This window comes from Notamacropus eugenii, chromosome 3 (genome assembly GCF_028372415.1).
Source record: "Notamacropus eugenii isolate mMacEug1 chromosome 3, mMacEug1.pri_v2, whole genome shotgun sequence".
Lineage (NCBI taxonomy): Eukaryota > Metazoa > Chordata > Mammalia > Diprotodontia > Macropodidae > Notamacropus > Notamacropus eugenii.
In genome coordinates this window covers 119,379,827-119,403,537 of record NC_092874.1, presented here as the reverse complement: position 1 = coordinate 119,403,537, position 23,711 = coordinate 119,379,827, and the positions used below count along the sequence as shown (strand labels likewise).

The following is a 23,711-nucleotide window of genomic DNA, read 5'->3' as shown; positions in this document are numbered from 1 at the left end:
CGCCGACCCCCGGGGGCCCTTCTTCTCTCTCTTGTGAGAGCGGCTGATGCCACCGACCAGAAGAAAGCGCCGTGCTGCCTTCAGTCCTTCCGACATTCACAAAACCCACACGCCGCTCGACATGACATCTCGGCGTTTCCTATTTTATGTTTCCCCAGCCGTAATGAGTGCCCCAGCAGATATGAGTCATGGTAAAAGGCTGAAAAATGAAAAAATAAAGCAGAAACAGGAGTTTAGCTCCCCCTCCGTCACTCCCATGTGATTTGTGGCGGAGCAGCGACGACCACACCGTAAGACGACAGCCCTGAGAACCAGGCTCCCTTGAACGCATCCTTACCCAGCCCATCACCAGCCCAAAGCTTTCTAGAATTAGAATCCCCCCGGTAACTGTGCCGATGATGCAGGAGGAGGGAGGCAAAAGGCAATGCAGTTTTTCTCTTCCGCAGCTAAATTAGGGTTTGGGTGCTGACAGCAGTAAAAACTTGTTTGTGTCAGGAAGCAAAGTTCTCAGATATGACCCGGAAGGTACAGATGAAACTAAGGTGTTACTTTTTTTTTTCAGTTATTTTTCTGGGCACCTTCTTTCAGGCCAGTTGAAAGTGCGTTCCATTTGTAAAATCCATGGCGGGGGGGTCCTTTGTGGGATGAAACTCCATTTTGGAAATACATTTTATGTAAATATCTCATGCTAGATTATATTAAAATTATGTAAAATCATATATATACATATATACTAGATATAGGGAGCAATATTTCTACTAAAAAATGTACTTTGTGAATGTACTTTCAAACAGTGAAGAATGTATTCAGTAATCTCATCATTCTGACGCATTATTTTCCAATATTTAACTGAAGTTAACATTTTAGTTCTCAAAATGTGTTCTAACTTGGTGGGTGCAGGAAGCAGGAAGGGCAGGAAGAGAAAAAAAGATGGAGAAGCAATCTTTTAATCAACGGAGACTTTGCTGTCTACGCTGACAGAGGCAGTGCAGTTTCATATGCTTTCTTCTATCCTGGGGGACCACAGATTTCTCGTTACCTTTTATTCCTCTCCCATAACTTGAGTTCCAAACCTTATAGAAAGAATGACATTTATCCTCCCACATACGCACACACGAAAGTTCATGGCTGTGATGTCTTGGGCATTTCGTAGGAGAGAAGTAATAACTTCCCTGTTTGGATGGCAGACGGCATTATGTAAAACTTCGCCGACACAGGGAGGTGAAGGAACTCTGAGCATCCTTTCCCCACTTTCCCTTCGGGCTGCCTCTGTCCTTATCCCATTTCTTATCAGTGATAAAACTTTTCCATTGCACCACTTCATATCCTGAAATGTTCCCACAGGTCCCCCCCGCCCCATTAATGCCTTCTTCCTTCCATATTTATGTCCCTCTTCTCTTTCCTCTGGCACCACACTGGAGCACCTGCTCCGCTAGCATCTTCACCCGGGCCCCCCAGGCTCTCCACTCCCCTTCCTCCCCCGCCACATCCTTTCCCAGACCTTCTGGTCTCACCTCGGCCTCGCCCCCACCCGTCCTCGAACCTCTCTGCTTTCCCTGCAGCGTCGTCTTTCTCCCACTTCCCTGGCCCACCACCATTTCCCACGAAGATAGCCCATCTCGTACTGAGGCTCCCGTTCAGAATTTCCTCCAGCGGGTCTTCCTCCGTCGTGACCCCACTTGCCCATGCCCCCTCTCATTGGAGGCTCCCCCGCGGGTGGGCAGGGAGCGGGGGATTCCCCTCCTCTCTACGCCTCCTGCTCCTCTCCGCCCCCCGCCCTCCCTGCGTGGCTGCGCTTCCCGGGCCGCTGGCTTTGGACTGCTGCAGCAGCTGCCGTTCTGCTGTGTCATGGAAGGAGGCGGCGGCCGCGGCCGGAGCGCCAGGGGGAGGAGGGGAGGAAGCCCATCTCCGGTACCCGGGGGCTGGGGGCAAACGCCCAGCTCCCACGGAGCCGCCTGCCCCGGGTGACACCCACCTCGGGGACCGCGGTAAGTGGGGCGACCCAGGTGGGAGACGGGCAGGGAGGAGGGAGGGGGCTGCCGGGGAGAGCGGGTCTTCACCGCCAGCCCAGCCAACATGGACACAGAGCCCTCCAGCTTGGACCCGGAGCCGGACCACGAGAGGCAATGATTCACGGCCTGAGATGCCTCCTCGTCAGTTTCATCTTATCCCATCAGCCCTGGCGCTTTAGGTGACTAGCAGGAGGAAAGCCCGGATTCCTCCAGACTGAGGCTTGAGTTTTGCTACACTTGTTTCTAATTTGCCTTGCACAGGACCAGGGAAGGGGACGGGATGGGAAATCTGCCCAAGCCCACTTTAGCCCCGAAAATGACACTCTTGGCCCGGCGCCTGAAGGAAACAGCCTTTGGTGCTATTAAACAATCGATAAGAAGAGCCTCACCGACCCCCTTTAGAACATGTTTTGGGTCAAAAGAGAGAGTGAATTCTCCTTCACTATTATATTTCCTAACCCCTAGCAGCCTCACAGATTCACATCCCAAGTCCAGTGGGACTTAAAAATGCTGCTCGCTAACAAGTTCAGCCCCACTGTCCTACACTGTCAGGGAATTAAGACACCCAAGAATGAAAAATAATGTATTTAAGAATAGTCTGGAGCCATAGGAGCATATTATATCCCTCATCAGTGCAGTTAATACATTTTTTACAATTATCTGTTTCTAATATCCTTCAACCAAAAATCTCAGCATTTTTATGTCTCATCCCTACATTTTACATAGGATTGATTGCAGCACAAAGGCACGCACACACACAAATCCCTGCTTGAAAAGCAAATGCTGGAGGTTATAAAGGCCAGGTTCCCTCTACTTTAGTCACTATGTTTGATGCAGATAAGTATCTTAGGGGTGAGTATTAAAATGAACGTCATTATTTAAACGCTGCCTTGCTTTTGTATAGCCTCCTGATTGTTTATGTAAATCTGATTGTTTTCCTTTCTGGTTTTCTTTATTTGTCTCTTGGCTATAGACAAGCAGACTAGACTGGTGAGGTTGACTACTTAATTTGTCAAGGAATATTTATTTGTCTTCATTACAGGACCTTAGCATAACAGATCCAAAGCTAAAAAAAGCTTTCTAGTCCAACCCCCTCATTCTATAGAAACTAAGATCCAGGTGTAAGAAGTGGGATAAGACTTTACCAAAGCTATTTTCTTGTCTTTCAAGTCAACTCAACAAACGTTTATTAAGCTTCTCATATGTGCAAATTAAGGCAGAACAGTAAGCACTTATTATGGTCCAGTTCTGTGCCAGGCAATGTGCTAAGTGCTAGAGAGGGGGGAAGGAGGAAGATCAATCCCTGTTTTCAAGGAGCTCACAGCTCTGTAGGGGAAACAACATGCAAACAGCTATCTACAAACTAGATATCTACAGGATAAATTGGAGAGAATCACTGAGGGAAGGCACTGGAATTAAGGGGGATCAGGAAAGGCTTCTTGTAGACTATAGGATTTATTAGCTGGGATTTGAAGGAAGTCGGGAACGCCAGGAAATAGAGATTTGGAAGGAGATAATTCCAAGCAGGGAGGATATTCAGCAAACAACTATGCTAAGTGTTGAAGACAGAAGGGTGAAAAACAACAATGTCCTTTCCCTTACAATGTTTATAATTGTATAATTATATGTAGTATATATATATATTATATATATATACACATATCGTATATAAATACATATATATTGTATATATATAATTGTATAATTAATAAAGAGCATCATACATGTCCACAAATTAGCTGAACATAAGGCAGGATGTTGTAACCCATAGCCCATAGTGTGACAAGGGGAAAAAGTAAGAGATGAAGTGCTATAAGAAAAATTTAAATATCACTTTTCGTTGAAAAGATCAAAGAAGGTGGCACATGATCCAGGCCTTGAATGAAGAAAAGAAAATAGATTTCTGTGATGAGTGAAAACATTTCCATGTGCCTTAACTTTTATACTTTTGAAAAATATAGTTTGTTTCTCTCTGCTTTTTTAAAAAGGTAATTGGAATTAAGTGACTTGCCTAGGATCACATAGCTGTTGAGTGTCTGAGCTGGATTTGAACTGAGGTCCTTCTGGTTTCAGGGCTAGTGCTCTACCCACTGCACCACCTAGCTGCCCCCAGTTTGTTTCTTAAAGGGCAATTTACACTGAATCTCAAGAGTTTAAAGAATTTCAGAGGTAATATAGTCCAACCTATACCTGAAGTATGAATCCCTCTAAAACATAACCAATAAGTACTCATTCAACCTTCACTTGGAGTCAGCCAGTGAGGAACTTAGTAGCTTCCCCCAACCTTTCCCCTTCAAAAAAAATTATTCTATTTTTAGACAGTTCTGTTAGGATTTATGTCCCTGTATTGAGCTAAAAATTTGCAATCAATAGGTTCTAGCTCTTCCCTCCAGGACCAAGAAAAACAAGGTTAATATCTCTTCCAAATGACAATCTTTCAAATATTTTAAGACAACAATGATGTTTCCCCCTCCAAATATATATATATATAATATATATATGTGTGTGTATGTATATATGTATATGTATACATGTATGCATATATAATACACATGTGTGTGTTCTAAGTCATCAGTATATCTCAGTATCCTTCAATTCCTAGCATTTTACTCAGCATATAGTAGGTATTTAATATTTGTTTAATAAATTGAATTGAACTCATTGTGCTTTATACATGGGTAAGTAGTTCTGACATAATGCACTTATTTGATTAGAGGGAAGAAAAAGATCTTTTGAAATCAATTGTATGAATAAATGGAAAGGATACTGGTCTGGAAGAAGGAAAATTGGTGTTCTTGCCCTGGCTTTGCCGCTCATTGTTAAACAATTCAGTTAACCTTCCTGAGCCTCAGTTTCTACATCTGTAGAATGAGAGACTTGAGCTGGATAATTTCCAACTTCCCTTCTAGCTTAACATTTAAGAGACATCATTGATCTGACCAAGCCTTTCTTGTCATGTGCTTTCAACTTTATCTGGATCTAGTCATATTTATTAGCATGTAATTTTATACTCTAATATCCTACTCAAGAAGGCCTTGGGAGGAGTAATAATGGGAGAGAATTGACTCCTGACACATCATTTTTTTAGTGTTAATTGCCAGACGATCACTTTAAGTGTATTATGTCTCAGTGCCCTTAGCTAAAGCAAAGGTAACTATTTGTAAAAAGGGCAGGCTCAGAAACATAAAATTTTAATCACCCAATTTTCCAATCAACAGTTATGACACATCCAAGTTCTTTGGTGAGGATGGTAAAGTGGCTGGCTCCTAAGTGAATTGAAGATATGAGCTGAGCCCTCAAGATACTTACCATCTATTTGAAAAGTTAATAATTTTGCTATCTGGAATAGGATATAATTTCCAGTTACGGCTTTAGAGATTTTAGGGTTTCAGATATTAGCCATGAGCCTAATGTAATGTTTATTATCAGGGAATCTGCACTTTTGCAGAAACCAGTTCATAGTCTACAATCTACTGGCCATCTCCATTATGGAATTTAGCAGTTGATCATTTCCTGTTATTAAGAACAGGTTTTCTCAGTTGAGAGCACTAAATTGTGGAACTCTTTACAAGAAGCTGTTCAACATAAACTTGAAATTGATACACTCCAGAAAAGATTCAAAAGTTTTGAACTTTGAATGAATAAAAAAAAAATGCAGATTCCCATGGATTTGAGTCTAGAACAAACTTGGTTTGAGGAAAAATACAATCTTTCTCCCCTTTTTGTTTTGTTCTTCCACTAAATTTTGAGTTGTCATAGTACCCCAAGATTCCTGGAATGCCCTTCCCCAATCTCTGCCTATCAAAATTCCATTCACCATCCTTCAAGTCATACCACAAATTTTATTTTCTCATGAAGCTTTTTCTTATTCTCTTCACTTAGACTTGATCCCTTCCTCTGAATCCCTATAGGACACTTAGGGCTCTTATCACGCACATCATTTCCTAAATTATAATTATTTGTGGACTTTTCTTATTTCTCCAACTAAATTAGAATATTGTTGAGAACAGAGTCTGTGCCTTAGTCACTTTTGTGTCACCTTCTGACTCCCCCTGAGCTTAGCATGGCATACTGTCCATAACAGGAGCTCAATAAATATTGGTTGAATCAAAGTATTTTGATGAGTAATACCCATCACCTCATCTTGTCATTATGAGTCATCAAGCTCTTCTTTTAAGCCCCAGGTATTGACAGAAATAGGAATTTGCCTTTCTCCTTCTATCTGACTCCATCTTGTCACCTTTGGTCAGTTGGTGATAACTAAGATGATAGGGGAACCAGTTTCTAGTGCTCCCACCTCCTTGTATTCTCAACATCCTCAATAACAGCTCACAAGGTTTGCCTAATCTCCATTTCTCAACAGTGGAGAATAGGAAACTTGGAAGAATGAGAGTGGTAACCTCTTAGAAAACCCAGTTCGATTCTCAGTTTATCACTGATATTTGGAAAAGTCCTTATTGCTACAGAGAGCAGAATGCTAAGAGAAAAAGCATTGGCATTGACACTGCTTAGAGGATGGTGGGGGAAGCAGTGAAATGAGTAGTATGTTCTCTGCCCAGCAGAAGATTACTTTATGACAATTAGTTCTCTATACCAGAATAAGAAACAAATATATTGAACTAAAATAATTGGATATATTTTTGCTAATTTTATTCAAGTGCTGCTATACCCTGTTATTATTCACTTTCTCACAATTGTACATGCAGATCATGTCACTGGGATGTTTTTCAGTTCTATGCTTCTGATACTATCAATCCATGTTTCATAGGAATCACAATTTTTATTTCTTGTGTTTATTTGAACATATATTTGACTACATTTTACCTACTTTGATATAGAGCCTATGTCTTCTTAGTTCAAGATCCTTTCAAGTACAATGCCTCTTTATTATTTTACATATGTGTGTGTATATATATTTTAAATTAGAAATCAAAATAATTTTTACCACTTGACTTTTGACTGAATATAGAAAATAAGATGACATTGTCTTTCAAACCACATTCTAATGGATATTCATTCATTCAATAAGCATTTATTAGTAGTAGTAATAACTAACATTTATGTGGTGCTTTAAGATTTGCAGAGTGCTTTACATATTGATCCTTAGAACCCTGTTAGGTAGGGGATATTATTAGCTCCATTTTACAGGTAAGGAAAGGAAGGCTGAGAAAAGTTAATTGACTTGCCCAGGGTCACTCAGCTAAGGAAAGATTTGGAGTCAGGTTTCCTGACTAGAATTCTTATCAACTGTGCCACATAGCTACCAACTAATTTGATCAACTGGTACCCACATAGTACCACACTGTATACTTTGGAATATACAAGAGAAGTAGAATTCATATATATATATAGATATACATGTGTATCTATATAGATATATATGTATATATATGAAAAAAATGGTTCCATAAAGCCAAGGTAGGAATTTGAGGGGAAGGTTTGTATATTTAAATGATAAGGAAATTTAAAATAAGATCTCCATGAATAGGCAAAGTCAAGGAAGGCTTTGTGGAAGAAGCAAATCTTGAGATAAAATGGAAACTATAAATCAAACAATATAATGTGCCTTTGAAATTATTCATTCTAAGAATATTTCCATATGAAATGTACTATTTTGATACAGTATCATGAAACCTAAGAGATCATCTAATGTATAGATTAATATGTCTCTATGTGACAGTCATTCAGTATGGCATCCATAAAATCATACAACACTGACTTGACACTATTTTTCTTCTTGATCACTGGTGGTTTCATATGATTGGTTTTCTCCAAACAACTAGAACTTCAAAAAGCAAATAAACATCAATTTTTATTCTCATGCTTAAAGACAAAAGGAGCATATCTTTAAGGTCATATTTAGAGTCCATCATTAAATCTGTTATCTCTGTATCTATCCAATCCATCCATCTATCTATTTCATTTAATGTGGCATTCAATAATGAGCTTTATAACAGAGGACAGACATTTAAAACTTATCTTAAGAAGACACCACCATTTAAATCAGTTACGAGTCCTATTCTTTTTTTCCCCCCGATATCTCTCACATTTAAATTTTTTTATGTTCCTGTTGTTACTACTATAATTCGGGTCCTTATAATCTTACCCTTGGCCTACTGTAGTTGCCTCATAATTATTTTCCCCATCTACAGTTTTTTCTTGGCTCATCTCATCATCCATCCATCCAATACTCTGAACTTGATTAATCTTCCTAAAACAGATTTCATTATGTTACTTTATACCCATAATCTTTCAGTGACTCTCCATTGCCTGTAGGATGAAGTGTTGATGTTTTAGTTTAGCATTCAGGGTTTCCATGAGCAAACCTCAGCCCACTTTTCTAACATTATCTTTCCTTACTCTAGTACACAGACTGTCTTTTTTAGTCAAATTAATTTCCTTATTGTTCCTCCAGACACAATTTGTACTTGCATGCATTTGCTCGCACCATTCCCTCTACCCAAGATGTTCTGTCCATTTCACTAGCCCTATTCAGAGCCTCTACATCCTTCAAGTCCAGATGAACATTCACCTTGAAGTCTTCCCACATCTCTTCAGGCAACGATGGATTCTCCAGCCAGCCTGAACTCATGACATTTATTTTGTGTCACACTCGTATGGCAATCCCTCGGTTCCTTTCATACCCAGCTCAGGTCCCATCTGTTACATGAAGCCTTTTCTGATCATCTCCCTCCTCAAACCATCTTATATTATCCTCTCTGTCCATGAGTTGTATCCACCAGTTTAACATAAACTCCTTGAGTATCAGGGCTGTTTCGTTGTTATCTTTGTATTCTTAGTACCAAACAAAGTGCTTTGTATATAACAGGTACTTAATAAATATGTGCTTAATCAACTTGATTATGCTCTGCCTATGGCATTTCTTGTATTGTTATATCTGTGTCCCCAGGATCAGCCTAGCTAAGTATGGAGAGGCTTATCAATAGACCGGCTACCAGCTGATGAATTTTTTGGCTAAGACAACCCATGAAATAAAGAAAAGTACAAAATGGTCTTACATCCATATTATCCTCTCCAGGGTAGCAGAAAAGTACTCAGTAGGAAGAATCAGTTTTTAGATCCTCTATAAACATTAATCTAACTCTAAATGGAAGAGTTTTATCCAATTACCAACTTGTTGACCTACCACTGGAGGAAGTGAATCATCAATATTGACATTTGCACTATAAAGGAAAGCAGAAGATTCCAGGAAGTTACAACTAAATGGAAGAATGGCTCACAGGTTTTTCTTGGAGAGGCAAATAAATGTGCTGATGGAGTTGGTTATGTTGTTTGTCCAAAAGCAACAAGAAGCATCATTCTATGGAGCCCCTGATCACTTCACATTTTTGTTCTCATAATGAGCATGAGAAAAAACAAATGTGAAGATAATTGTAGCTTATTTGCTAATAGGATGAAGAAAGTTCAATGTCAAACATCTCAGAAAAGAAAGATGGACTCTGAAAGTGCTGTCAAAAGAAGCAGAGTGTATAATAAATAAATCATTAGATTTGAAATAAAAAAGATGTGGGTTTAAATCCCGACTCTTGCAACCCTGGACAAGTCTCATCTCTCTGGGGTTCAGTTTCTTTATCTAAAAAATGAGGGAGTTGAACTAGATCATTCAATTTAAAAATATATTTATTAAGGGCCTACTATGTGCCAAAAACTGTTTTAGGAACTGGGAATATGAAATTAAAAAAAGAGAAAGTACCTGCCCTCAAGGAGCTAACAATTCAGTTAGGGAAAACAATATGTATAAATACAAGTTAATGTTTTTGATAGAGGAGGCACTAAGAATTAGAGGGATCTGGACAGGTTCCATGTAGAAGTGTGTGCCTAAGCTAAACTTTGAAAGAAATCCAGGATTCCATGAGGTAGAGGTGAGGACAGAGATAGAAAAATTCTAAGGTCCCTTCCTGTTCAAAATCCATGACCCAATGACTTTTTGTTTCAGAGTATGAGGAGGAAGAGAAATTCTGCAACAACAATATGTTGAAAAATATACTAGAAAATATGGCTCAGCATCAAGAAACAAAACAGGTTAAAAGCTTATAAACTAAAGAAAAATATTAGTCCCATATGTCATTGATTCTTTTTTCAAGAAGAGAGTTAGTAGATGCTAGATATGGCAAACTCTGAATAACCTCACAAAATATGAAGTTGGTTGTATCTTGAAAGACAGGAAATGACTGGTTATTGATGTGGGAGTCATTTCCGATATAGCTGCTTATATATAGACAAGCTATCAAATGGAGCAAAGAACAAAATCAACACCACATAAGAAGGAAGAAAAAAATGTAATCAAAACAGCTCCAAGGTAGACTATTTAAACCAGATATTGAGAATGGAAAATGGATAAAGGAACAGACATCAACACAAAGAAGTCACCACAGTGAGGAGGGGAAACGATACTAGAAACTAGATCAACCAGCCAACAATTCATCTCCTTGCCAAGCAGTGAGGTATAGCAATCCAAGGCAACACCAATTTAGTATAGTCAATATAATTAATAAAATATAAATTCAGTTGTGAAATCTCATATGTAAGGATAGAAGACAATTATTAGATTAGAAACAGTGTCATTTCATAAAATACCTAGAAGTGGTCAAAGGAAAAAGAAGTTTATAGAAAGCTTAATGTGAGACCCAGTTAAGCCAGATCATTCAAAGAGCATTTAAAGGTGAAATTCTAAAGAGAATAGAAACCAGATAAAATATGGAAACAGTCTGTAAAGTTGTCTACAATGAACCATATTTTGCATCAGTGACAGTGAAACTATTACATTTGAACTCTAACATCATAGTCCCCAATGTGCTACATAAAAAAATAGAAATAGCACTAAAAATAATTGAAAAAGAGGCTGGGCCAGGCCAAGTGTGCACAAAGAAGATACATTATGGAGACTCTATAAATTTAAAGGTACTGAAAGATCAGTTATTAAAATATCTGAAAGAAGACCAAAGACTAAATAGATAGGAAAAATCACAGGTACTATGACTGCCAAAAAAAACCCAAGTGTGAGGATGTCACTAATCCCATGGCTATTTCCTTATCTCTACAAAATCTACAAATTTCAGTTGTATCTAATCTTCATGATGCCATTTGGGTTTTCTTGGCAAAGACCCTGGAGTGGTTTGCCATTTCCTTCTCCAGCTCATTTAACAGATGAGGAAACTGAGGCCAACAGGGTTAAATTACTTGCCCAGAGTCAAATAGCTAGTAAGTGTCTGAGGCCAGATTTGAACTCAGGAAAAGGAATCTTCCTGACTACAGGCCCATCTTTGATGACAATATGAAAAGGAAACAGGCAAACTTTCACTAATAATGTTCTATAGTAGATCATATCATTCTTCAGTTGACTGGAAGGTGTAGAGAACCCAGGATGATCACTGTGCTTGTTGTTTGTTGACTATGATTTGACAGTAGAGCAAAATGCTACTTCACAGATTCTCCTTCAAATTGTCTCCTATACGTGTGTAAAGATCATACAAGATTCATTAATAGACAAGATAACTTTTTTGAGGGTTCTCTGATGTCCACAGCAAGCAAAAGTGTTTGCGATAGGTATGGATGACTTAAAATTCAGATTCCCAATGGAAGAGGAATTTCATCAACATGGTGATATTTGTATAGAACATTGTACAGATTGCATCAAGAATTCTGCAGAGCCTCCATAATGAGATGTATAAACATTCAGAAGCATTTGACCCAAAAATCTTGGTTCTTCTTACCAAGTAGGTAAAGAATACTATCACCTAGATGACTATATGTAGTTGGGTGGACAGCCCACAGCACTGGTCTTTCCTTATATGTACATTAGATATGTACTGCATATGGACAATAAACTAGTCCCAGAATTTAACAGGAAGATGAGAATAACCTGGATTGCATCTGGGAAATTGTGTAGTATTTTCAACAATGCCAACCTTCTCCTTGAAACAAAATCCCACCCTTTTAACATAATTATCCTTACAAAGCTATTATATGACTAGAAATCATGGAACAGCTCAATCTCTGAGTGATCAGATTTGTGGATCACTCACAGGAAAGAAGTACAGTGGGCACAGACGACATGCAGCATTTTGGCAACAAAGATACTGTCAACAAGATATGTGACCAGGAAAGGAGGTGATTAATCAATAAACTAACAAGCATTTATTAAGCGCCTGGGTATGTACCAGACATTGTGCTAACTATAGAAGCTAGAGAAGATCAGTTTGCATACAGCACGAACATCCACGTTCTTTAACAAGATCTGAAATGGATAAAGGGCTGCTAAGGAGAGAAAGATATGGATGGGTTTTGTTCTCTATCACTGGAGGAAATACCGACATGAATGAGATCAGTGAAAGTATCCATGAAAGTAAGCAGCATTGTTATTTAACTCTGTATAGCATTATAGTAGGCACTTAATATTTTTTTCATTCATTTAACTCTGTAGGTATATTCCATTATACTAATATACTTTCCATTTTAATTTCAGAATCAAGGTAGCTTAATAAGGAGTTTAGCTGAAGCAATATAAAAAATGAAAAGCAACCTAGTTTTAGCTCTGCTGAGACCAATTTGTATCAGTTACTTCACTTTTTGTGGGACTCCATCTGTCTGCCATTTCACTCCCTTCTATGCCTCAGGTTTTTTATGCATTATTTGTAAAACGACAGTGACATTATTTACATCCTAAGAATGTCATTGGTATGAATGGAATAATATAAAATGGCCAATAATGTCTTCTGTGAAAAACAGGTGCATTATTATTTCATTTTTCCTTTTCAATCTTGTAAAATGGAAATGAAACTAAAACTCTGTTTAAAATAAAGCCTGATGTGTTGATGATTGCTAACTTGTACGAAGTGAAATATTTTCAGTATCAGCAGCTAAAAACCACAAGGTCTATACAACTTAGCCAGAAGGTGTACGAGCAAGAAATACAGTATTAATTTATAACATCTGCCATTGTTCTTCATCTTCTCTGTGTACTGCAGTCACAAATTGCATTTAGCCAAGGGATTCTGTTCTGCCCCAATGTACATTTGAAAGGACAATACCCTAGTGTCAATACAGTTTTGAATGGAGGCCAGAATCAAACAGAGTCCATATAAGGAGATGGCTCCAATATTAGGGTACATCTCAAGGCTATTTCAAGCCCTCTTTGTCATCCTGAGGTCCTGGACCAAGATTAACCATTTATCCTCATTTGTTCAGATCAAATTACTTTCCTACTACCACCAGAGCAGCATCATTCACCCCTTCATTCAGCATTCAATAAATATTTGGCACCTACTAGGTGCATCACAATAGAGAAGATACTAAGAGAAATAAAGCCCCAAATCAGAGCTGTCTTACCTCCCCGCTAGTTGGTGGGAGTGGAGGACTCTCTGATGTGCCCAAGAGTAGGGAGTGAAATCAACAGGCATGAAAGTGGACAGCAGGTGGCGGTAGAGTGACTGTGCCCTAAAAGGACCGCACCTGTGGTCACCACCTCCTTGACTGTACTCTTGCTAGGCCTGGCTCGCTGGTACACTTCATTGAATCTAGGTGTTCTAAATAAAACCTTCATCCATATGTTCATGAATGGTTCTACATAACTGCAGCTGAATCAGAGAAAAACCAAAATATTTGGCCCTTCCAATGCCCATGGAGCTTTCTTTTTTTTCTTTTCTTTTTTTGCTGAATATGAAGACTTTAAGTAGCATGTTAACTGGTCACCTGCTTCTTTTCATTTTCCCTTATAACTGGGAGGAAAAAGCACTGAAAGTCAGGACGCCTGATTTGACTCCTGACTTACTGTGTGATATTGGGCAATTTGCTCAACTGCTAAATTATCTCACTTCCTCAAAAGGTGTTGAGAGAATTCACAGCAGCTGGATTCCATTCCCTGAACCTACCCCCAAGCTGAGGAGAGCCCTATATTCTTTCTCGTGTGTAGAGAGAAGAACCCTCTTTGACCTTTTTATTAAAAAAAAAAGCCTCTTACTTTTTGGTCTAGGCATAGCATTATAATGTCAGCCGGCAGAATACTAAAAAGCCTTTGGGAGAGGAAGCAGTTACCCTCAAGGTGAGTGCTGTTCTGCTAACCATGGGGTTGTTCAGCATCAAAGCCATGGTTAAGACTGAGCCTGTTAGATGTAGCTAGATGGGTAACCCAAAGACCTAGGCCTTCAGTACATCTCTGTAGGACAGACGCTACCTATGGAAAATGAACTAGTCCTAGAATTTAACAGGAAGAAAACAATAGTGCTTATGTTAGTGCTTATGTGCTATTATCTGTTGGATGGTAAAGACCTAATTTCCCAAAAATATATCACCTCCTCTATGACCCACTCCCTCCTAGCCCAGCAGCTTGTTTCAGATTTCCAACATTAGAGTTATTCTTTTGGGTTAAGGCATTATTTCCAGAAGGTTGCTATAATAATATACATATTATTAGACAGCTAAATGACACAGTGGATAGAGCCCTGGGCCTGGAGTCACATAGACCTGAGTTCAACTCCAGTGTCAGGTACTTACTAGCTTGTGAACCTGGGCAAACCCTCTAAGCTCTATCTGCCTCAGTTTCCTCAATTGTAAAATTGTTTTCTTTATTGTAAAGTAGGGATAGCAACTACTTCTCAGGGTTGTTATGAGGATCAAATGAGATAATATTTGTGAAGCACTCAGCATAGTGCTTGGCACATAGTAGGTGATATATAAATGCTAGTTATTGTCATTATCTAGTTCAACCTCCCCATTTTACAGATGAAAAAACTGAGTCCTAGTAAGGTTAAGTGACTTGTCCAAGGTCACAAGGGCAGTAAAGTGACATGTGAGCTGACTCCTAGCAGGAGACATAACCTTGACAGAATAACGTAGAAAGGCTATAGAACCTAAGAAAAGTATAACCAGCATGTGGCTCTATAGTAAAGGATCCTGAGAAGCCAAATGCTTATTAATTGATTGACTGACTATGGGAAAGGGGGTGGGTGACGTGAGGCTGAGTGCCTGGAATGTAGGGTCACTGAAGGAAACAAATGAAGGAAAGAGTTCAATAAGTAATAAAGACTTGCCTTCCCATTTCATAATTTTACCATGGATAACCTAGGATACTGGACTTTATAAACACCACATATCATATCTCCTCTTAACCTGGCCATATGGAGGTACTAGGAGCTCATGGTCCCAGGGGACCTAAGTATATTCTCATATGCTTCATCTTTAATCCTGGGATGGAGATGATAGGAGTTCATTGCTATTATCTGTAATGAACATTACGAAAAGTTTTAAAATAGATGCTAAATGTTATCATGACATATTTAAAAATAAGTCTCGAATTTATCTTGAGCTATTTATGATGACATTCTTTTAGGCCATCCCTCATGCCCTGTTCATCTATACCAACCATAATGCTTTCCTTCCCTCAGAGGTAGGCTCAGGTAGGACTTCTTCTAATTTGATTCAATCATTTGACGATTGAAGGAAGCTTCTACTATATATATATAAAGAGCTGAGGGTACAAAAACAAAATACCCCCTGCCTTCTGTGAAATCCTTCCTTGATTCCACTGTCAGAAAGTGGATCAAATTTTCCTGGATCTCATTGAACCACCCAGAGCTGGAAAGTCATCTTGTCTAACTCCTATCTGAAAAAGAATTCCCTCAAGAATCCCTACTGATAAGAGGTTCTCCATCCTTTGTCTGAAGACCTCTAATGGGAGGGAACCCTCTTCTGTTGTTGTTTCAGCTGTGTCTGACTCTTCATGACCCCATTGGGGGTTTTCTTGGCAAAGATGCTGGAGTAGTTTGCCATATCCTTCTCCAACTCATTTTATAGATGAGGAAACTGAGGCAAACAGGTTAAATGACTTGCCCAGGGTCACTCAGCTAATAGGTGTATGAGGCTGGATTTGAACTCAGGAAGATGTGTCTTCCTGACCCCAGGCTCAGTGCTCTATCCACTATGGTGCCACTTAGCTGTTCTGAGGCAGCCCATTCTACCTACCTTTATATAGCTGTTATGGGAAGAGAGCTTTTCCTTAAATTAGTCCTAACTCATCATTCCAATTTCCACCCACTGCTCCTAATCTTTTCATCAAGGACTACACAAAACAAATCCAGTCATGCACACAACTGTTCTTCTATTTTGTGACGATAGATGTCATATCCCTCTGAAATCATCTCTTTTTCCAGCTTAAACATCATCTCCAGTTTCTTCAACTAATCCACATATACAATGCTCTTCTAAAATGTGGGGTGCAGAACTGAACACAAGACTCCACATGTGGCTAACCATAGCCAAGTAGAATGACTCCTCTCACTGCCGTTGTTCTGAAGGCTGAGCCTCTCAAGGTGGCATAAGATCACAATCACTGTTTTGTTATCGCTGTCACACTGTGGACTTATATTGAGCTTGTGGTCCTCTAAAATCCCCAGACCTTTTTCAGATAAACTAGCTAGTCACACCAACCCCCATATTGTACATCCTCTAGCCCTTAATACTCTGCCTTGTCTTTTATTTATCTGTATACATATCAAATCCCCTTAGGTGTCTTTTTAGATAGGAACTATTTTTTATCTTTGGTTCCCTGGTCCCTAGCACATAGTTCCTTGCATGCATGTAGTAGATACTTTATGTTCAGTCATTTTTTGGTTGTATCTGACTCCTCATGATGTCACTTGGGGTTTTCTTGGCAGAGATTCTACAGTGGTTTGCCATTTCCTTCTCCAATTCATTTTACAGATGAGGAAACTGAGGTAAATATGGTTAAGTGACTTGCCCAGGGTCTCACAGCTAACCTCTGAAGCAACATTTGAACTCTGGTCTTCCTAACTCCAGGTTTGGTGCTCTATTCACTGCGCCACCTAGCAGCCCAGATACTTAAAAACATTTACAAAAATTCTAATCCACAAGTGTTTATAAACATCTATGATGTTCCTAGCACTGTGTGAACACTCAAAGATTACCTATACATGCTCCAGAAAATTCATCCATGTTAGTCAGCTGTGACAGTCCCTTTGCATGCTCTGATTAAAGCTTTAATGAATGAATGAGTGAATGAATAAATGAACCAATTTGGCATGTCCTATATAGCCTCAGGAAGTTTAACAGTTAGTATAGGAGTATTTCTCATCTGTCCCATTTAGGTTTCTTCTCTAGTCTTCAAAAATCTAGGCTCCTGGGGCTGTGTTTGTGGGTCACCCAAATATATCTTGTGCTCCTGGCATTGTCTACTGTTGGATTCACAGTTCACCCCGTACTTCAAAGACACTGAGGCAGACCAATGGGGAGGATAGTGATTGATTTTAAGTATTTTAAATAGTTTTATGACTGATTAATTTGGAAACTTATTATATGAGCCGTGAGATTTTTTTTTTGAAGAAGAAGAAGCACCAGCTTTCACTATGCAGCTAGATGACACTGTGGATGGGGTACTGCATATGAAGTTAAGACCTCAGCTAAAATACCTCAGACAGTCATCAACTGTGTGACCCTGAGCAAGTCACTTCCCTCTGTGCCTCAGTTTCCTCAAACGTAAAAAGGCAGGTAATAAGAGCACCTACCTGCCAGAATTGTTGTGAGGATAAGATGACCTAACTAACACATATAAAGTGCTTTGCAAACCTTAAATGAGAAAATGCATGCAAACTCAAAAAAGGGAGACAACAGCATAATAAAGTCATGGGTTATCTCCTTCCCCTGCTGGAGCCTTCACCCTGAGACAGTTTCCTCTGTGGCCTGTCTGGAAACTATGTAGACACAAGAATCCTCAAAAGTTCCTCTTGAGGAGTGTCTCAATGATACCATTTAGTATATTCTTTTTATTATATAGGACCACGTCTGTGTTGTCTCCAATTTTGTAACTATTTTCTAACTGAAATTTAGGTAAGAAAAGGTAGTCTCCAGAAGACCAAATAAAGAGGCTTCAACATGACTCTGACATGTGGGGTCATGTACACCAAATGCTAGTTTAGTGGAAGCCCTCTGACTTTGGATTTAGGACCTCATGGGTTTAAGTCTCAGCTCTGAAAGTACCTAACTGAGCCACCCCAAGCAAGAAACTTTTTGAGTTCCTTAGACTGTGATCTCCTTAAGGGCAGGGGCTAGCTGCCATTTTACCTTTCTTTGTTTCCCCAGCTCTAGGACAGTGAGTGCCTGGTGCCCATTGTTATTCAGCAGTTTAGTTGCATCTGACTCTCCTGTCATGCCAATACCATACATGAGATTTTCTTTGATGAAGATATCGGAGTGGTTTGCCATTTCCTTCTCCGGTGGATTAAGGCAAACATAAGTTAAGTGACTTACCAAGCTAGTAACTGAGGTCACATTTGAACTCAGGTCTTCCTGAATCCAGACCCAGGACTCTATAGATAAAGTACTTAATAATTGCATGATGACTGACTCAGTTTATTCATAGATACTAACCCAGAAAGCCCCACAAGTCTCTACACATTCAAAATTGGGACACCCTGAACTTTTTGTACCACCTACCTCAGAGAAAATGCTTTGTAATCCTTAAAGCCTTATACAATGCTGAATTGTTAATACATGTGTGCAGTGCATAGGGCACTAGACCTGAAGTCAGGAAGAATGGGGTTTAAATCTGGCCTCAGACACCTACTAGCTGTGGGACTATGGTCAAGTTGACCTCTCTCTGATTCAGTTTCTTCAACTGTAAAATAAAGGTGATAATAACACCTACCTCCCACTGTTGTCGTGAATATTCAATGAAATATTGTTTGTGAAGTGCCTTGCAAATCAGTGGTAGTGATGATGATTTCTTGCTGGTTACAAATGATCAAAACAAGAATTTTAATGACCCTTAGTGTCAGTTAATTTGATATGTGCCTCTACATACCTATGATGTTCTGAGAATTAAATGAGATCATATTTGTAAAGCACTTAGAAAGTACTTGGCACAAGTTAAGCGCTTAATAAATGAATCTTTCCTTCCTTATTACACAGGACTAAATCCTGACGTGAATTCTGCTCTTGCCAGTATATTGTAGGCAGCTCACCACATGTAAAGCTCAACTGATCAGAAACAGAAAATCCTCATTTTTTCCTTATAGAAAAAGAAACAAACTTAGGTGGGTTTTTTTTTTTTTCAGAACATCAGAAATGGAAGGAACCTCTGTGATGGTTTAGTTCAATCCCCTTTTATTTAATTTGGTGGGGGGGGGGGGGGGAACTTGTTAAATAGCTCCTGCAAGACCAAATTTCCCAGAAAACCACAGATATACAATAATAGCATTCTGAAAGTTGGAATATTCATTAGAATACAAAACTCATACACACACACAAAAGATTATCACTCTTTCTCAATCTAGGCAAACAGAAATGTCTATGAATAACACAGTCACATTTCACAAAGGGACTATATTTACTTAAAGCTTCAAAAAATAAAATAAAAAAGAGTCCCCAACTGGACCCCATGATTTAAGCCTTTGAAACCACAAATCATTGTGTTTTATCACTTTTCATTAACATAGATTATAAAAGTTCTTAGTGTTAAAGAGACGGAATCATAGAATTCAAGCAAGCTTTTTCAGTTACACGATGAAACATCCTACCCTGTGTCCCTCATTATATCCATTATCTCATATACTGGCAAAAACTCTTTAAAGAAGGGACTACCCTGTCACTTAGTTTCAAACGGAAACAATTGTCAGTCCTGCCATACACAAACACAATTTCAGGAGCTAACAAAACCCCTTTATAAACCCAAACATTTTATATAGGGCTATGCCTTCGGGCCACTTTTTGGTGATACTCAGGAGGAGCATCCTTGTACGCACTGGCATTAAAAAAAGCAAACGGATTCTTTGCCAAGTATTTTAAGAAATCGTGCAGATAGCTGAACAACGACGCCAGGCTCTTGTCATCGAAAGGTGAACGGGCCAGTACTGCCCCAATGCCAACAAAGAGTCTCAGCAGATGCGGGGCCCCGTAGAGTTGAGACGGGGGAACACCTGGGTGGCTGGCGAGGACCTCGGCGTACTGGGGTCTTTCGAACTCGTAGAGGAGCTGGGTGCCCAGCAGGACGTTGAAGTGGGCTCGGATGCCCGCGACCACCTCCTCGGCGGCGTACTGCGTGTTATCCGCCTCTCCGCGTGCTCTCTGGTACGCGACATACTCCTGCAGGATGGAGTCCACGTTCTTCTCCGCCGGAAGGGAGAAGAGCTGCCGCGCTTTGGTGACCAGGTCCTGGTCCCGCACCAGCAGCGGCTTCAGCTCCCCGGGGATGCGGACCTGGGCCTGGGCGCGCGCGGCGGACGTCGCTGCGCCTTGGGCAGAGGGGGGGCCCCGGGCCCTTCTCCTCTGCTGCGGCGGGGGGCCCCCCCTGGCCTCGCTGGCCCCTTCTCCCGGGCCCGTTTTCTGCTTGCCCTTTCTGGTTTGGCGGCTCGGGGCCTGCCAGGTGGCCGAGGAGGTGGAGGGCGTGATACGAATGTTCTGGAAGAGGGTCTCCACGTGCTGCTGCTGCTGCTGCCAGGCCGCGGCCCCCGCGCTGCCCCGGCGCCCCTGGGGCCCCCCCCGCGCCCGCTGCTCCTGGTGCGCCCTCTGAAGGTCGCGCTGCTTCTGCAGGTTGGCCTCGGAGAACTTGAGGACGCGGCTCTCGGGGACCCACTCGTCCCAGTTCTTGTTCCAGCCGCTGTAGTGGATCAGGTAGCGCACCTGCTTGTCCTCCGTGACCACCTGCAGGCACTTGGCCTCGTAGAGGAGCGGTCCGTGGAAGCAGAGCACGCGCTCACCCTCCTGGAACTCGGGCTTCGGGGGCTGCTTGGGTGCCATGGTGAGGCCTGGCTGGGCTCAGGGACGGGCTGTGGCCCCCGGGGCTGCGGCTGCTGGCACAGTCCTAGGGAGTAAGAAGGTGTTATTCCTGTTTCCCACGAGAATCTTAGAACACGCTGCTCAGCAATGCCTTTTCTGTCTACCCAGCTCTGTTCTGCATGGTGGTGAAAACCAAAAACAATAACAGAAACAATAAGGCCAAGCTTTCAAGGCCTCTCCCCCACCCAGATCAGAGCATGGATTTTGAGCTGGAAGGAGCCTTAGATCTTCTCTGCAGATAAGGAAACTAAGACCCTTACTCAAGGTACCAGAGCTAGTAAATAGCAGAGCTGAGATTTGAACCTATCCCCTCTAACTTCAAATCCAACATTCCTTTAACTTTACTATGCTAACTTTTGGACAAGGAACAGCTAGGACTTCACTGCTTATATATATTTAAAAAACCAACAAAAAAAAACCCCTTTTAATGTATCATTGTAATATTTTCTCTCTGTTTTTCAGATACTGCATTTTTTGACCCTGAACAGCCACAATTTGGCCCTGATTTTTTTTTCAAAGTCAGCAATCTGTACTCTAGGGATTGGGGCTTTTTATTAATAGGAGTTGTTGACTGGCACTTATGTAGCAATTTTTAAAGTCTTTGTTTCAATTTCTCTAAAATAAAAAATAACTTGATACAAAACTTTAAAAATAAACAGAAGGTTAAATACAATGTATGTGGAAAAAGAGAACAGTGGAAGAAATTCTCACACTGATGAGATCACAGATATGGCCAAATATCTAAGTTAAATAAATTCTGCCATAGCTATCGAAAGAATTAACTATCCTGCAAAGACCTTCACCTGAGAAGCCCTAATCTCACCAAAGAACTGGACTCTTGTCCTGGCTCTGCTACTAATGAGCTACATGGCCTTGAACAAACCACTTCTCAGAGCTTAGTTTCTTTATTTGAGGAATGCGGGTATTGAACTAGAGCCTCTCAGATCTAATTGTCTATGAGTGTTACCACAGAGCTTTTACCTCTTTTTATCCCAATGAAATTCAACAATTTAGCCAGTGCCTGGTATATTTAAGGTACTTGGGATACATTTTTTTAAAATGATGGTTTCTATCCTCCGGAATCCTATAGTCGAATGGAAAAGATAAAGTATATTCACAAAAGAATATGATACCTGTAGACCATGAAAGGGACAAAGAGGAAATCCAGATCAAGTGCTTTTGGAAAATTTAGAGGGAGAGGTTGCTTTCAGGTGAAGGAATCAAACAAGGTTTCTTGGAGGAGGGGTCCTTTGTTGAGCCTGGAATGAAGAGGAGAAATTTTAACTGGGGAAGGTGAAAAGAAAGGGGGCATTCTGGGTGTAGAGGAATGACCTTTGAATGCAAGTCAAATTAAGTCAACAAGTGTTTATTGAACAGTTACAGTATATGCTTCCAGTACCATTCTAAGAACTGGGGATACAAAGAAAGACAAAAATAGTCCCTGCTCTCAAGAAATTCATATCTATGGTGGAAGACAGCATGGAAACCATTATGTACAAACAAGAGAAACTGGAGGGCACTCAAAGGGAAGGCACTAACATTAAAAGATGGGGGCAGAAAAGGCTTCTTGCAAAAAGTGAAATTTTAACTGAGATTTTCAAGTCAGGGCAGCCAGGAAACACAGATGAGGAGGTTGTATGTTCTAGGTGAGGGGGACAGTAAGTGAAACTCTAAAGAGTTGGGGGGATGCAGTATTTTATGCAAGGAACAATAAGGGGACCATGTTGCTAGATCATGGCATAAGTGAAAGAAGGAAGGGAGAGATGGAGAAAAGGAAGGGGAAGGAAGAAGGAAGGAAGGAACAGGAGAAAAGAAGGAAAAGAGAAAGAAAGAGATGAGGAGAAGGAGGAAGGAAACAAGTATTTATTAAATACCTACTATGTGCTAGGAACTGTGCTAAGCACTTTCCAATGATTATTTCATTTGATTCTCATAACAACCCTGGGAGATAAGTGCTCTTATCTTACCATTTTACAGAGGAGGAAGTTGAGGCAGACAGACTGGAGTGACTGTGATGCCAGATTTGAACTCAGAAGACTGAAAAGGTAGGAAGGGGCCAGCTTGTGAAGGGCTCTAAGAATCAAACAAAGGATTTTATATTTGATCTTGGGGGTAAGAGGGAGCTACTGGAGTTTATTGAAAAGGGGAGTAACATGGGCAGGACTGCCCTTTAGGGCAGATTACTTTGATAGATGAGTGGAGGATAGATTGGCATGAGGAGAAACTTGAGAAGTGAGAAAAATGAGTAAGATATTGTTGTGATCCAGGTGTGAGATGATGAGGTCCAACACCAAGTTGGGCAAGAAAGAAAATGAAATGACTGGTAATCAAATTTAGCTGTCACATAGACTTCATAAAGAGAAGTTGTATGAAATAGGATTGGAAAGATACACTGGAGCATGACTGTGGAAGACTTTAAATGCCAGGCATTCTGTATTTTCTGCTCTAAGCAATAAGAAGAGTCTTGTTTTTGATCAAAGCAGTGTAACGTTAAGGTAATTTGAAGATCTTCCCTACACCTTACTAGACCCATGTGACCAGCTTTGAGCTGTGGCTCAGTCAGAAGCCTGAGTCACATGAAACCCATGATGGGAGGGTGGAGCAGCAAAGATGCAGCAGGAAGAGAGAGTGAGGTGGAGCTGAGAGAGAGGCAGCAGGCAGAGCAGAGCAGAGCAGCTAGCCTGGGTGAGAGAGGGAATGATTTTAACTAAGGAAGCCTGCTGGAAGGAAGGTGGTCCTCCCTCTACTGGTAATGTGTACAAACTTCTTTGTTACTATGGTGGAATTGGCTTTCTGGTATCTGAATAAATATCTTGGTTCCATCTTTGAGGAGGAGAGTTTATATTTTGTGAATTTACCCTCAAAATACACCTGCATATCCGTAGTGGTTGC

At 40.5% G+C, this 23,711-nt stretch overlaps 1 protein-coding gene and 1 pseudogene across 2 annotated transcripts in view; one reads left to right on the top strand and one right to left on the bottom strand.

Moving 5' to 3' along the window:
- The first annotated feature begins 959 nt into the window (after positions 1-959).
- LOC140530963 (uncharacterized) overlaps positions 960-23,711 on the top strand; it is a 67,290-nt gene continuing 44,538 nt past the window's right edge. Inside the window, exons 1-3 of one of the 2 annotated variants that reach the window (XR_011976205.1) lie at positions 960-1,988; positions 2,739-2,864; positions 8,499-12,853. Coding sequence is in view for 1 of the 2 variants with exons in the window: in XM_072650127.1 (XP_072506228.1) it covers positions 1,385-1,988 (604 nt within the window). In the remaining variant the exon portion in view is untranslated. Of the gene's footprint in view, positions 1,989-2,738; positions 2,865-8,498; positions 12,854-23,711 lie in introns of those variants that run through there. The other variant, XM_072650127.1, reaches the window with a different exon arrangement.
- Positions 19,132-22,648, bottom strand: LOC140530962 (mortality factor 4-like protein 1 pseudogene; annotated as a pseudogene).